General features: G+C 30.7%; 2 protein-coding genes across 2 annotated transcripts; both read right to left on the bottom strand.

Moving 5' to 3' along the window:
* Positions 1-801: 801 nt before the first annotated feature.
* LOC113874133 (uncharacterized protein At4g06744-like) lies at positions 802-2,188 on the bottom strand. The gene has a single exon (XM_027512355.1). It carries the CDS (start codon positions 2,186-2,188, stop codon positions 905-907), a length of 1,284 nt encoding a protein of 427 aa, XP_027368156.1. The 3' UTR covers positions 802-904.
* Positions 2,189-6,556: 4,368 nt separating this feature from the next.
* On the bottom strand, positions 6,557-8,107 carry LOC113847417 (probable WRKY transcription factor 7). Its single transcript, XM_027476517.1, has 3 exons — positions 7,467-8,107; positions 7,215-7,340; positions 6,557-6,719 (listed from the first exon to the last, which is right to left on the bottom strand). The coding sequence occupies exons 1-3, from the start codon at positions 8,105-8,107 to the stop codon at positions 6,557-6,559; spliced, it is 930 nt and encodes a 309-aa protein (XP_027332318.1).
* Positions 8,108-15,533: the final 7,426 nt, after the last annotated feature.

Here is a 15,533-nt window from a genome sequence, read left to right as displayed (position 1 = left end):
GGATATGGCCATTTGCTATGTGACCTTGAGAAAAGAGAGTGTGGTGTGGTACATATCTAAGAAAAACAAAAGTGGCTTTGACACCGCCAGCGGATGCTTATCCCTTCATCAACACAAATTTTGGGACCATTTGCTTTGGAAAAGCCTCTTGGCAATTTAGGGACCTGGATTTCCTCAATTTTTGACACCAAGTGCATCTTCTAGTTAGGTTATTTTTATGCATTTTTATTTAAGTGAAAATTTCCTGCTTGAATCTGAATCCGCAATTTAGAAATTGTTTGATCACTTTTTTCCTTGCCAACCCTGTAACGTTAATGTATGTCATCATATGCGCCCTACTGGATAGTCATATTACCCAAGAACAATTTATTCTTCATACAAACCCTAATATTTATTTAATCCTAAATATTGGTATCTAATTTAGTTCATGATATAAAATATTAAATTTAATATTACTATTTAATTTGATTTTTAATATTATAAAACTAATAAGGTGATTTTCAAATTGATGGTTAACGTTACAAACCAAATTGATTAATACACATTAAAGTTATTGGGGACTAAATAAATTTATAATAATTACTATAAAGGGTTAAATTTGCTTTTGCATTTGCATAACGAAACCAAATTAACCCATGGTACAAATTTTAAGGACTAAGTTGGCATTTTAATTTGCTTCATGGCATGGGTGTATTTCCCGAGCCACCCAGTTGCAATCAGAAAATAATGATCTTTTTGAAATAATTTATCAATTGCACGCATTGACATGTGGAAATTATTAGAACATGGATGAAGACAAAGTTGAAGTACAATTATACATTACAAAGGAAGATAAAGAATTGCAACCAAAATGCCTTAGCAGATGGAGCAAAATTTGAAGGTCAACAAGGAGAAGGATTCGCATCTAAGGAACCTGAGAGTTTTGAAAAGGAAGCTTACAAGGGATAAGGCTATGAAACCACGTGAATGGACACAGCCTCGGTGTTGCAAAGAAATTTGCACACTCAATCACTGATCTCTGGAATGGAAGATCAGGAATACAATTGTTTCTAACATCAAGCACCCCTCTCTGAATTAACATCCTACAAATTGGCCCCACATGTGTAAAATAGTTATCAGATAATGAAAAGTTGACCAAGTTCACCAACCGTGCACACACCACTTCTGGCACCATTCCATACAAAAGATTACTAGCCAAATTTAGCAACTCCACTTTCTCAAGGCAACTCAATGAGAATGGTAAAGGACCTGTCAATTGGTTATTCCCAATATCAAACACTGTGGCTTCTTCAAGAAAACCAATCTCATAAGGCAAGCAACCTGTTAGCTGGTTATTGAGTAACAATACCTCTGTCAGAGTGGACAAAGCTTTAGGAAGGCTTCTTGGTATTGGACCCATCAATTTGTTGTTTGCTAAGGTGAGTAAGAGAATATGTGTGTTGCCTAAATTATCAGGCAACCCTTGAGTGAAGATATTGTTGTTGATGAAAAGCACTTCAAGGTTCTGTGTGAATATTTGTGGTGGGACTGCCCCAGAGAAGAAATTGAACCTTATATCCAAGAATGTTAAAGTGCTCATGCCTACAACAGCCATGGGAAATGGACCTGACAATTGGTTGTTGCTAACATCAAGCTCATAAAGATAAGGTAGCTTAGCTATTTGGGGTGAGATGGTGCCACCAAAATTGTTGGAATTTGCATGGAAAAGAGCAATATCAGGGAGCTTATCAATAAACCCATCAAGGGTAGCAGCAGATAGTTGGAAACCATTCAAATCAATAGAGGCCAAAGCAATGGCAGAGTTGTTATCTGGGGGAGCATCACAGTAGAATCCTTTGTAGCTGCATATATCTGATCCTACCCAAGATTTGGTAACTCCTAGTGGATCTGAGGTGATTATGGACTTGAATCTTTGAATCACTGGGTACACTACTTCAAGTCTTTGGTCTGCAAATACCAAAGCATTTGTTTTGAGAGGTGGAGCTGCTTGAATAGTTGTTGATTTTTGAGTTTGACATGGTGTTGTGTCCAATTGGTTGTTGCAGCCTTTGCTTGAGCCACCACCACCTTTGCTTCGGTGGCCACTATTGCCTCTGTTAACATCATGTGCTGACGTGTGAAGAGCAAAGAAGATGTACAAAATTGTGAGTGTGACCAAAAATTTTGCAGGCATGATATTGCTACTCATCTTGTCTTCTCCTCAACACTACTTTGTTTAGTTTTGAAGGCAAGTAGGCATAAAGAGAGTGCAGTTTTATTAGGCCAACTTTCAACAAAGCACTTTAGTCTTTAGTGTGTGTATGCAAAATGATTGGGCAGATAATAATCCAAAGAAGTGAATGGATATTGAAATACTAATATCATACCATAACTTTTGTACTCACTAGTCATAGCTGTTACCTTCCTGTTTCGTCACATGAGCGTCATAATAAACTGTAGACACGATATTTCTGAAATCAATATTATTTGCCGATAATTTTATATTTAATTAGTTGGTGATATCATTTAAATTTAATTCATCACAAATCCATTCCCAATACCGGAATCAATCAATATACTTATTAACTGATGATCTACATATGCTTAAGAGATTTATAAAAGATATAGATACTTAAATTTATAAATATTTAACTATATTTTCAGTTATATATTTTTTTTAGTTTTTTTTATTTTAGTCTTTCTAATTTTTTATGATTTTAGTATCTGATATTTTTAAATTAGGCATTTATTTTTTATTATGAACATCTTTCAATGTTAATCTGCCGGTTATTTTCCCTCATAGTTGTTTGTTAAAAGAGACATAAATTTGGATTTATGAAACTACATGAAAAATATAAACAATATAATATCAATAAAGCAAATTCTATTAGTGCATTTTAAAATTATTTATTTGTTAGTCTTTTTAAATATTTAAGCATGTTGATTTGTATAAATTTGGATTTAGAGACTACATAAATCAAACAAACACTAAACTATCTTATAATACTTCAAGTTAAGTTTTAAAATGGTAAAAAAAATTAAAATATATATTAAATAAATAAGTTAAATTTAAGCTTTAAATTTAAATTTTTTTATTAAATTTTAAATCTTACAAACTCAAACTTAATTTCATCCTAACTACAATTTTTATAACTAGCTTATTTTCTCTTAGTCAACAAACTAGCTTCTAATAATGTGACTAATTAGGCTTGATTCCTTGGGCTGGCCTGTTATTTAACCCACTAACTTAGGCGAGCTGGACTATTACACTGAAGCTGAACAGCCCGCATAACCCATCCTACATAGCCTGGGTTAATGGTGGGGTCAAAAGTTGACTTAGACTGGGCTGATCCATTGGACCAAAATGAAATAAGATGCTGTTGTCAGTAGGTCTGCCCCAATTGCCCCCAATAACTTAGGGTAAAGTTTTCACTTTTGGGCATTGAAATTTAGACAAAAATATATTTTTGGTTTTTATTTTATTTTATTTTTTTAAAAGATTTATATAAAAAATACAAAATATTTTTTTTGTTTTTACTATTTCCTGTGTAAATCTTAGAAAATACGAAACTGAATAAAAATAACGCGACAAATTTGTAATTAAAAGTAAACGCAGAACATGAAAAGAAAAAAATGTTTTCAGAGCCTAAACCTTTTTGGAATTGAAATTACTATGTGCTGCTAACTGTTGCCTCTCCCAACCTGTTTTTCCTATAGACCACCACCCACAGCGCCACTAAGCCAGATCAATAGTTAGCTACCTTAGTTGGTCATTGCTGGAAGCTGAGTCTCTTTTTGCTTCTAAGTGCTGGCTTCGTTTTTCAGCCCATTCCTAGAAAATGGACTAGAGTTTAGGTGTTAGAACCATGCAACAAAAAAATGTAATAAAACTGATCCAAAAGAGTATTGACATGTTGAACGAAAACAAAAACCTCAACTTCGGTGTCGTCCTAAAGTTCTATCTAAATTATTATGATTCAATCATCCATAATGTTTATCCTCCCTCAAGGATGAAAATTACCAAAGGCATCATCAATGAAAGGAAACGTTCAAATGGTTCTCGTGTTACTGAGAGGATGGGATACAAGGAAACCAGGATTTATTGCAAGGAACTTGGTCAATGTGGTACCTTCTAATTTCTAAAGATATTTTATAAAGAGCTTGCTATTTGCTTGCATGGCATGCAATACTCTCACATCATCCATTTTTATTTTTTATCTTTTAACTATACTTTAGAGAATGAATTCATAGTATTTAAGCAAATCCTTGAAGGTAAAAAAAATAATATAAGTAAAAGAAACTCTCTTTTTTCTTACTTTACATTGTCTTTGTTATCCCTTCTGTCGAGTGAACAATTTATAGAATAGTAAAGTTAAGTTATATCTTCTATTTATTTTCACATATAACAATATAAACTTTAAGAATTAAAATTATTTGACATCAAATACTTAAGTTTGGTTAAAATTCTAAAGTTATTGTTATTCTACTATGGTTCATCACGAAAGTAAAATTCTTTTCTGATTTCAAATTAGTCATGACTTAAACCCTAAATCAACCTCACATTAACATCAACTATTAAACTCTTGGTCACATTTAGTTTCATCTCAAATTTGATTATAATGAAGTAGTCTAACTATCACATATATATGCTCATAAATATCAACTTTATTGTAAGCGTCATGGTACACTATTGAGGCATTAAACATATTACATACCTCACAATTACACAATTAGGTGTAGAAAGCAACAAACTCGACCATCAATGTCTATATAACAAGAAAATTATTTAGCTCAAGAACAATATCCTTACTCACCATACCTTTATTTTAGTTATAGTTTTTCAACTTAAGCGTTGAAGTGTTTTTATGAGAACACTCTCCACTGAGCTGACTAGAGTAATCAAGAGACTATTTATAAACTAAAAGTATCAATTGTACAATTTGTTTGTCATATTTGTATACTAACAAAAAAATCATCAAAATTCAAATATTTCACATAATAAGAATTCAAATATTTGATCTATTTATCAAATGCATCATGTAAGATATTTCATAAATATTTTGAATAACATTAAAATTGTTTTATATATTATTTTTCTTTTATTTATTGAACTTTTATAACTATACTAACAGAGATGCCACAATAATAAAGTAACATAATTTTTCTTATTAAGTGTTAAAATATTTTTCCTTTTTATTTATGTTTTGTATCTTCATGTTAATACTATACTGATTTTATTTATCGTATTATAATTATGCTTGGTGTAATATTTTTAAACTTTATCACGTTTTATAATTCGTTTCTCATGTCATGTACATGTTTTCCTGATATTATCAGTAGCAAACCCGGTGAACACGCTTTCCGGCATTCATATGGTAAAAGTGGCGCAAAAACGAAAAAAATATAAAATATTATCAAATTATTTTATTTTCCTTTTTAGAAACACATTTTTTTAAAATAAAAGATAATATAAATTTGTGTTATATTTAAAAAAAGTGTTTTTAAAAAGAGAAATAAACATGCTCTAATAATACAAATTTATATTATATTATATTTTTAAAAAAAGAGAAAACTGCTTTTAAAAAGGGAAAAAATCTAACAATTAAGAGATTAAATATGTTAAATTTCAATTAATTATTAATTTTAAATTAGAGGGACAAGAAAGAAGAGTGATAACAGAATGAGATGATTTTAATCACAATATAAAGAAGGCCGTTATTAAGGAGCGTAGTAAAACGAACAGACATGAGAACAAGTTTTCTAGTCCTACAATTCACATCGTGACTGTGTGTTTTGTTGCCAATTTAGGTCGAATGAGGACCCTCAGAAGTCAATAAACCTCTCGTTAGGTTGTCAAAAATTCTCAAACCCATTCATTGCTGCTTCGTCATTCAAACGTAACAATGCAAAAATAGAATAACGCGTGCTTCACCAAACACCAATTACAACGAGTTCTTCCATCAACTTTCAAACTTAAGTCACACGAAACCTACTCATCAAATCAAAGGAATGCAACATTTTTCTCCAGCCTTCATGGCCGTGACTGTATACCTACCTGTTCTCTTGTCCCCCTTTTCAAATTCACACTAGGACTTGACAAGACATATTATCTATATATATACAATGAAAATGATATATATATAAAAGCAAAATCACCATGCAACAAACTTCATCAGAATTCATCAACGCTGTTCAATTTCTTTTTCTTTTCTCTTAAATATATGTTACAAAGACCAACCAATCCTTCTGTATTTAAGTATTTCAATGAATTTTAAAATAACTACAGAATTAACGAGAAAATTTTCTCCTACTAGCGTCAGTTACAAACTGCCAACACAAATTAATCTTGATCTCTTTAAACATAATAACATCTTGTAATCTCTTAACTTAAATATAAAGAAAAAGAGAGAACAAAACACAAAAATCCTTATATATGAGCTAAAGCAATATTACTAACACTGAGTGTTGACTAATCACAAAGCTATAATTAAATATATTCTAAATGAAGCAATAGATTGAATTGGGAGTTGGGGCAGGTGAGAACAAAAACTTGTATCAGTGGTTGGATCAATGGAGACTAGGAAGATTCAAGGACAACAACATTGGCCATCTCAGAAGCGGTGTGGGAGTGACTATGATCTCCTTCGTAGGTAACAACCAGCATGTTCGAATCGTCCACAGCACGCTCCACGTGTTTGCGTGCTGGGCAACCTCTCACGCTTGTACACTTGTAATAACCTCTGCAATGTCAAATAACAAATTCACGTTGAGAGACCATACACAGCTACCCACAAACATAAAATTTGTTTCTGTCATTTCTAGCACAAAAACGTCAAAAACAGAAGATTGAGTACGCCATAACAAGAAACGCATAGGTGGCTACCACAGGCAATTACGACACAGTGATAGACTACCAAATTATGTGTTTGGGTTACAAACTTAAATTTAAATTAATTGATTGGATTTATTTAAAACTGTTTAAGCGACCTAATTTATATTTAAAAAATTCTTAAAATAAGTTTACCATAAAATCTGATGCAAATTTTTAACTCAATGCAAAATGTACAAGTTATTATGTTAGCTCAAACGTAAATTTAAAAAAAAATTAATTTTAATCAAGAATGATTAAATATGTACTTTTTTATATATAAAATCATGATACAAGAAAATAAAGGTGATTATATGGCATTTAAAGCAAAGTAAATATGTACTTAATCTTGTTACATTTAACATACCTCGGGTGTGGAGAGCCTTTGATAGGTTTCTGTCCATATTTTCTCCATGAATATTCATCGGGTGGGATATCTGCAGTCTTGGAACTAATAGCCGGTACTCTGATCACCCTCTTCAACTTCAATTTCCTACATCATTCAAAGCATATATTATACACTTATATAAAAGCCTTATGTAATAATGTAAGTGTATTGAAATACATATTGTGATGAGAATAATACCAAGACTAAAAAACAAATAAAAAAATAGAACACCTTTTCTTGGAGCAATGGCACTTAGCAGAGGACGATCCACATTTGAGAGTAGAAAAATCCGTTGAATTGCACTTTCTCTTCACCGAAGTTGATGACAGTGGCGGTTTACACGCATTAGAAAACCCCGAAGAGTGACAAGGGCGTTGCAAAGTTTCAGTGTCTCTCGTTAATGTAGAAATATAAGAGTTGGCAGAACCATTTGTTTCATTCTTTGGTGGCAAAGGTAAACGCTGTTGATGGAGAAGAAAACGTTGCTGATGATTCTGGTTGTCATAAACCTTGAAAGCAGAGGCTTGCTCTGTATTATGTTGTAGTTGCTGCACAAAAGAAAGCGCTTTCGGTTTTGAATCATTCACCGTCTGTTGCAATTGAAGAAGAGGGACAGGTGGCACTGTTATAGGAGCCCTTCTGAAACGAGCGTGACCGGTTCTTGGCCTGTCGAGGAGCGAAATAACCTCTCTGAACCGGTTAACCGCCACGTCAGCAACGGCTCCGAATTCAGAATCACTTTTCTCAGTGCCGGAAATCATGTCGACGAGCTTCTCAACGCTGTGAATGCCAGCAGAAGCCGCTTCCTGCACCGCCGTTGCATTGTTATTATTCCTATCGCTTCCAAAACCCGTTATAAGCTCCACGGCCATAGTTTTTCAATGGCATTAACAAACAATGAAAAGGGAAAAGGAGAAGCAAGTTACAATCTTTTTTTACTTTGCAAATGACCCTCTTTTAGTTATAATCATGGGGTTGAATCTTTTTTTATTTCTTAGGATTGTAGAGGGAAAAAAGGAATTGGGAAAGAAGAGGAAGGGCGTTTGTTTTAGTCAAAGGTTGCCTCATCGATGCAAAGGGTCAAACCTAACTACTAATTGTTTTAGTCCACGTGGAAATTTCTTAGGACATAGACTCATATCTTTAGGTGGGTCCCTTATAACGGGATAGAGTGTGTTGAAGACAATTGTGACGATCAAGAGAGAGAGAGAGAATTGGTGGTAAGGTCAAAAGGTTGTGATTAGCCGTTGGATTTTTTATGAAGAAAAATGGGAATGGGGTAAAGGTCAGTTGGAGACAGAGAGGCACATAGAGAGAGTTGACCCTTTAACTTCTTTTAATGCAAAATGGATGAGGGAGTGGGGGGCCAAGTTGCGTTACGACCCTTGCCTCTCAAGGCACATGAGATTCTTCAATTTTTTAGCCTTTGTTTTTCTCTTTTTGTGTTATGTTCTCCTAAATAAGCTCCCTTATACATGTATTATTCATTTACCTAACATAGAAATTTTGATAACTCAATACATATTTTTTAATAAAATAACTAGAAGGATTATAAATTAAAAGACGTTTGATGAATATATGCATCTTTTCTTTCTTATGGAAGTTTTCAGAATCTCCTCTCTTTTTTTCTGGTTTAATGAATGGGGGAATCTTCTTACTAGTCAAATGCGGTGATCCCGAACTGTTGTTTTGCATAAATACAAACTTATTCACGCCTTTTAAGATACCAATTGATTGTTTAGACTTTAGCCTAAACTTGTTTTGACCATTTGTTTTGAAATTTTGAAAGAAAAAAAATGAAACAAAGTAGAATGTTTTTGCTTTGCTTTTGCAACTGCCTTTATTTTATAACCATTTCGGTGTTTTTTTTTAATACTTTTATATTTAATTTCTGCATACAACGATATTTTTTTTCCTATGGTGATAGCCAATAGTATTATCTTTCAACGTGTTTTTTAAGCAAAATGGTTGCTTCGACTAAAATAAAAGTCATCCGAATAACAAACATTTTCAAAGCACGTATATTACCAGATAGAGTGATAGATACATAAAATCCTCCTTTTAAATTCTAAAGTACTATTCTTTCGAAGATAAAAAGGAATCTACAACTGTAGTTCGTAAATTATGATTAAACTCTTAATTTATTCTTCGAAATGGTATGAATCATGCCTTTTAATTTTAAAAAGTATTTATAATTTTATAAAATATTATTCATTTTAGTTATGTCTAACACAAAACAACAATAAAATAGAATTAAAAATAATAATATTTTACAAAATCAGGACTGACAAAAAATTTTAAAAATTAAAAGTACACAACCCGTACAATCTCAAACATTAAAATGAGGGTTTACTCCAAAAATTATTCAAATTTGCAGTGGGGTCTGATCATAAGAAGATGCTTCTCATGAATGTATCTAGGTTTTCCTAAGCATTATGGGATGCTAATCAGCTTTAACTTGAAAGGTATACACATTCCAACAAAACAACGACAGAATAAGACTCAAAGTTGAAAAGTTGACACTGGAAACCAGAGATCATAAACAAAACACATTACTTAAAAATCATTCAATAAAAACACACACAAAAAAAAGTACAAAACAAATACCAGTTAAAATAGAGTGAAAGCATGGATTCCTGCCTTGTGACTCTCCTCCATGTGCCTCTGCAATTCTAGTAAATTGTAATCTTACCGGATGACTAAATTAAAAATTGGAAGGTGGTGAACTAGAGTTTTGCTGTGAAATACAGTATATGTGAATGACGCATGAGAGTTAACGTGACAACCAATGTGCATTCTTAATTCTCACAATTATATTGATATTATCATATAATTAAAAATATTTAAGAAAATGTTTTTCAAAATTACAAGTAAAGTGAACACAATTAATTTAAATACAATATAGGAATTAAAAATGATGAAAATATTAATTAATTTTAAAAAATGAAGTTTTATAAAATTAAAACAATATATATACTTTTTATAATTTAAATTATTATTTAACGTAGAAGTTAATGCATAAATATGTTAAAATGGCAGAGACGTAAAGTTGTAAAACACGGCAGGATTAGTCATTGCAGGTCAATAATGGAATCTTTGATTTCTGAAGTTTTAAGGTAAACTAAGGAAGCTTTCCCATGTCGCGCCTGCATGATATAGGTTTTGAATCTACACTGTGATTTAATTAATACGTTTTTTTTTCTTTTAATTTTCGATTTCTCAGGAAATATGCATGATTTTTATGATTGCCATTCACTAGCCGAGTATAAGGGTGATCTATGTTCCTAGTACTGCAATTGAAGGATGTAAAGTAGGTTGCTATGCACATTTCAGGGGTCTCAAAAGAGGGTGATATTCTTGCATGAATATTCTAACATTAATTAGTGAAAACTTGAACAAGAGTAACAATACGAGACAATAAAATTGTGTACTCAGTAAACTTTATTTAGAAGTTTGGAAGGGAGGGAGGAAAAAGATTTGAAGGAAGGAGGAGAAAGAAGGAACCGAAAAAAAGATTAAACTCTAAATGTTTAATATTGAGAGGGTAGGACAGTAGGTATTTAATTATATAAAGGCTTAATTATATTTTTTGTCTTTATAAATATAGTTATTTTTGTGATTAGTTCCTACAAATATTTTTGTTAGGAAGTAGTCTTTCTAAAATTAGTAATTTTAGAACTAGTTTCTGCTGTTAATCCCTTTTTTGTTAAGTGCTGAGCTAGTTATGTTAAGTGCTGAGCTGGCTAAGAGAGAGTCAGCTTAACACTCTACGTGGCCATTTTGAAGTCCAATCATAGCCTACATGATATGCTACATCATTTATTATTTTTTATTTTTATTTAAAATTAAAATTTATAAATAAATTCCTAATCCCATTTTATATATTTATAAATAAACCCTTCTTCTTCTTCAATCAACTCCTCTTCGTAACTCCACCTCCCCTACCTCTATCCTCTACCATCACCCTCACCCCACTCACTATGGAACCCAATACTCCAACGTCTCTTCCACCCCCACTCCAAAACAATTAACTAAGCTATCATCTGCAATTACTATCCTATGGCTCCAACTTCCTCCAGACACCACGAAATGAAGGGTCGCAGAACAAATGTGTTCGGCTCTTCTTCACTCCTGCAACACTCTCACCCAAATCCACACGCTCATTCTCAAACTTGGTCTCCAAAACAACCCTCTCATCCTCACTAAGTTTGCTTCCACCTCCTCACACTTCCATGCCATTCACTACGCTTCCACCTTCCTCTTCTCAAATGACTAAGCTACCTCTCTCCCCTTCTGCAGTAGCCAGAAGAATGCAAAGCGCTCCCACACCCACCACGTTGCCGCCTCTTCATCCTCCTCATCCGTGAAGTCGATGCAAATGCAAGGGTTCCGAGATGGAGTTGATGGTGACGTCAAACAGAATGTGAACATTTGTAGGAGCTTCACTTCATTGTTGAACAACATCCCTTAGGCTTGGACATGGGCTTTGGAATAAGGAGATCGAGTTGGGGTTTCTCTAGAATGGTGGAGGGCAATAACATTAGGGCTCATTTGGTTGAAGGGCAATGTTAAATGTTTTAATTGAATATAAAGTTTAGCTATAATTCCAAATTCTTATGGCGCACTGGTGTATTTTTTTCAAGGGCGTGTTAATAGATGATGGGTGAGGGTGGTAGTAGAGGTTAGGAATGGGGGGAGATAGAGCTGCCGGAGAGGAGTTGATTGAGGAAGAAGAAGGATTTATTAATAAAAATATAAAATAGGTTTAGGAGTTTATTTATAAATTTTAATTTTAAACAAAAAATAATAAATAATAAATGATGTGGCATACCACGTAAGTTGTGACTAGACTTCAAAATAGTTACGTGGCGTCATGTGAATTGTTGAGCTGATTCTCTGTTAGTCAACTCAGCACTTAACAGAGGAGGGATTAACAGCAGGGATCAATTTCAAAATTACCAACTTTAAAAGAATTATTTCTTAACAAAAATATTTGTAAGAACTAATTAAAAAAAGGCTTATATTTATAGAGATCAAAAATATAATTAAGTCTTATATAAATGATATTATATTTTATACTTTTTATTTTTATTAAAAATAAAAAAAATATTTTTCTTTCTCTAAAAGTTAATAATTTTAACATTAATATTTTTAAAATTACTATTTTTATTTTTTATAAATTTTTTTAAAAAAATATTACTTGAAAATTTAATATTTTTTAGAAAAAAAGTTAAAATTCTATATATAAAAGAGTATGAGAGTGTGGAAAAGATAAAATCTTTCAAAATGGGAGAACTTAAAAAATTTAGCATTAGAAGTGTTTAAAAAAAATTCTCAAAATATTTCTCTCCTAATTAAGTAACTATCAAATAAAGGTTAAATCCTTTTAATTTTTCTCTTCTTCTCTCTTCCTAAATACAACTCTAAAACATAGCCTAACTCAAATGTTTCATTTCATCATTTCATCTACATAAGCGTCAAAGTGAATTTATTATTATCTCATCATGTGCATCTAACATTATAATTGTTTAGGTATAGAAATGCATTCAACACCTAAACGTAATATACGCCAGTTTTAATAAAATTAAAATTTTATTAGAATTGTCAAGTAATAGAAAGATACTTCTGTAACGGTTGATGCTTAGGATTGCATCTGAATCTAAGGCGAATTTTGATAATAATTTATCCAAAGTAAATAAGTGACTTGTGAGCAGTGTAAATTTTATAACTACGGTTAATAATGAATTATGTTCACTTTTATAGTGAATTCAAGTAGGATGATGGTGATAAAGTGATTTGACTATAGCGAGATATTTCACTTCAAAACAGTTATCTTATAACTCTTATTTGTATCCAATTGTTAACTATTTCACCTGAGTAATTGGGATATGCTCTTTTTTCTCACGTTCATTTTAACTACTTGATGACAATTAAAATGGTGCGTTTAAAAGAATATTTTTTAATTAGTTTATTTTTTTAATTAACTCAAAATTAAAGGACATTCTATAATTAATGCAGCAACATAAAATCAATTTTTATTACTATACCGTATGATCATTTGATTAGTAGTTTCAGAAAAGGAATATGATGTTGAGTAAAAAATCTATTCTACAGGAAGTCAATTATTATCAAAATCATTGCAATGGAAATTTTATTTATTTATGTTTCCCACAATTAGTTATGCGGGGTCTGATGGCGTAATTCTGAATTTGTTGAAACTTGATCACTTTATATTTCTATTAAAGAATTTAATTTTAATACAAGATTAGAGTAAAAGTTTTTATATTATTCATCAATTAAAATATATAATATTTATAACTTTTAAAATAATTATTATAAAAGTTAATAAACTTTATTATTATGATCGTCCATAATTTGATAATAATGCGAAAAATATATTTATATTATTGGTGCATTTATGCTTTAGGGCAATTGAAGATAGCTCAAAGCTCACCATCCACTATCTTTAACCATTAACGGACCAATATTTAAACTAGTTTGGAAACCTGGTCCAAAGCCCATTACAGCGATAATGTCCTGACAGCACTCGATGAAAGTGATCATACAAAAAGCCCATTTCATGAGATAGATAACTTTTATATTTTACTATAAATACTCATGAGATAGTTTCTAATATGTGATTAATTTCGAATGAAATTAGCATAAATAGATAGCAACTGAGCGTGTTGACTTCTGAAATTGACGTTGTTGAATTCCTTAAAGGGCTGGAAATTGCGTGAACATTTCAACGCATGCATTCAATAATGATCTCATTTTACGTATGCGGCATTGTTATTTTAGAAAATGAAACTGAACTGTCGAATGTATGAACAGCTGAAAGCCTTGAATAGTTAGAGGTTATTCAGATCTGTGTAACATTTTGAGTTGACGAATCAACATTAAACCAAAAGGCAAAACATTATTTAAACACTTTCTTCATATTTGTTTATCTTTTTTGCTTTTGGATTATTATCTACGGGGTCTCTCTCTATCTTGATAGCATTTGTTATTTGGTATTTTTTTTACCAGTTACGGAGAGTTATATAATTATTGATCTCATAAATGATGTTATTTACAGGGGAGCAAGTTAGTATTGTTTTCTCTTGTTTCTAGGGATGGCAATGGGTAAAGTAACCAATGGGCACCCGCAAAATTTACTCACAATGGGTAGGGTATTTACTCGCTATACGGGTACAGGTATGGGTGTGGGTAAAAACCCGCAAAATTTAATGGAGATGGGTGCGAGTATGGGTATCTAAGTACCCACCCCGTCTCATACCCGTATATATATATATATATATATACTTGAACTTTATTCTACAATTATGCATTGAATTTTTGTATTATTATATTACTTATGTGAAGTTATATAAGATTAATATAAAAATATATTTAATAATAAAGTAAACCAAAAAATTTATTTTGGTTTATATTTTTAATAGAAAAATTTATTTACTATTTTATATCATTTAATTAGGCTAATACAATTTAATTATTACATATTTAATATAAGATTGACTTTTTTTAAAATATTATTTATATATGACACACATAAAATATTTTTTACACAAATATTTTTGTTAATAAAATCATATTGATGTTTAAATCATAAAGTGAATGATAAATAATAAATATATTATAAATATTTTATAAATTTTACAATCACCTACTATTACCGTAAACTTATTATTTATTAATAATATTTAAATTTTATTTTTATATTTTAATTTAAAATAATATTTTTCTATGTAACATATGTATTACAAGTACAACTATAATCTATTGAATCTAAATAATATTATTCTTACTATTTATTCACATTCAAAGAAGTTTTTGAAAAGATATAAATATAAAAAATTATTGTTAAGTTTTATTTGTTAATTTTTTTAAGATAAAAAAGTATAATTTTTTTAATATACACATATATTTTTTATTATAAAATTTTATTGTAACTATTTATCTTTTATTCAAATTCTTTTTTTTTTAAATTTATATACATTATAAATATTTAATTCACTAAAATAATTTTTCAAAAATTTATATTTTTGATAAAATACTTTCGTATAGTATATGAGTTAAAAAAATACTAGTATTAATATATATAATTAATATATATATATATATATATTTATTATATTATATTATTTTAATTAAATCTATTATTTTTCTTACAATTTCAAATTCAAAAGTTAAAAAAAATATTTTATGTATCAACTTTCTGTTATTAGTATTGAACTTCTCTATTTTAACTCTATTCTCATTCTCAATGTGTGTCTCACTAAAACTTAATAACTATGA

The sequence above is a fragment of the Abrus precatorius genome, unplaced genomic scaffold, assembly GCF_003935025.1.
Source record: "Abrus precatorius isolate BTA unplaced genomic scaffold, Abrus_2018 Scaffold8, whole genome shotgun sequence".
NCBI classification, from domain to species: Eukaryota; Viridiplantae; Streptophyta; class Magnoliopsida; order Fabales; family Fabaceae; genus Abrus; species Abrus precatorius.
This window is presented reverse-complemented; position numbering and strand designations above follow the sequence as displayed.

Bases quoted from the DNA above. Each gene is read 5' to 3' on its own strand.
- LOC113874133 (XM_027512355.1), bottom strand. From the start codon at position 2,188: ATGAGTAGCAATATCATGCCTGCAAAATTTTTGGTCACACTCACAATT.
- LOC113847417 (XM_027476517.1), bottom strand. From the start codon at position 8,107: ATGGCCGTGGAGCTTATAACGGGTTTTGGAAGCGATAGGAATAATAAC. The intron at 7,341-7,466 runs GTGTTCTATTTT...TGAATGATGTAG, and splicing joins TGCCATTGCTCCAAGAAAAG to GAAATTGAAGTTGAAGAGGG. The intron at 6,720-7,214 runs GTATGTTAAATG...TTGACATTGCAG, and splicing joins AAAGGCTCTCCACACCCGAG to AGGTTATTACAAGTGTACAA.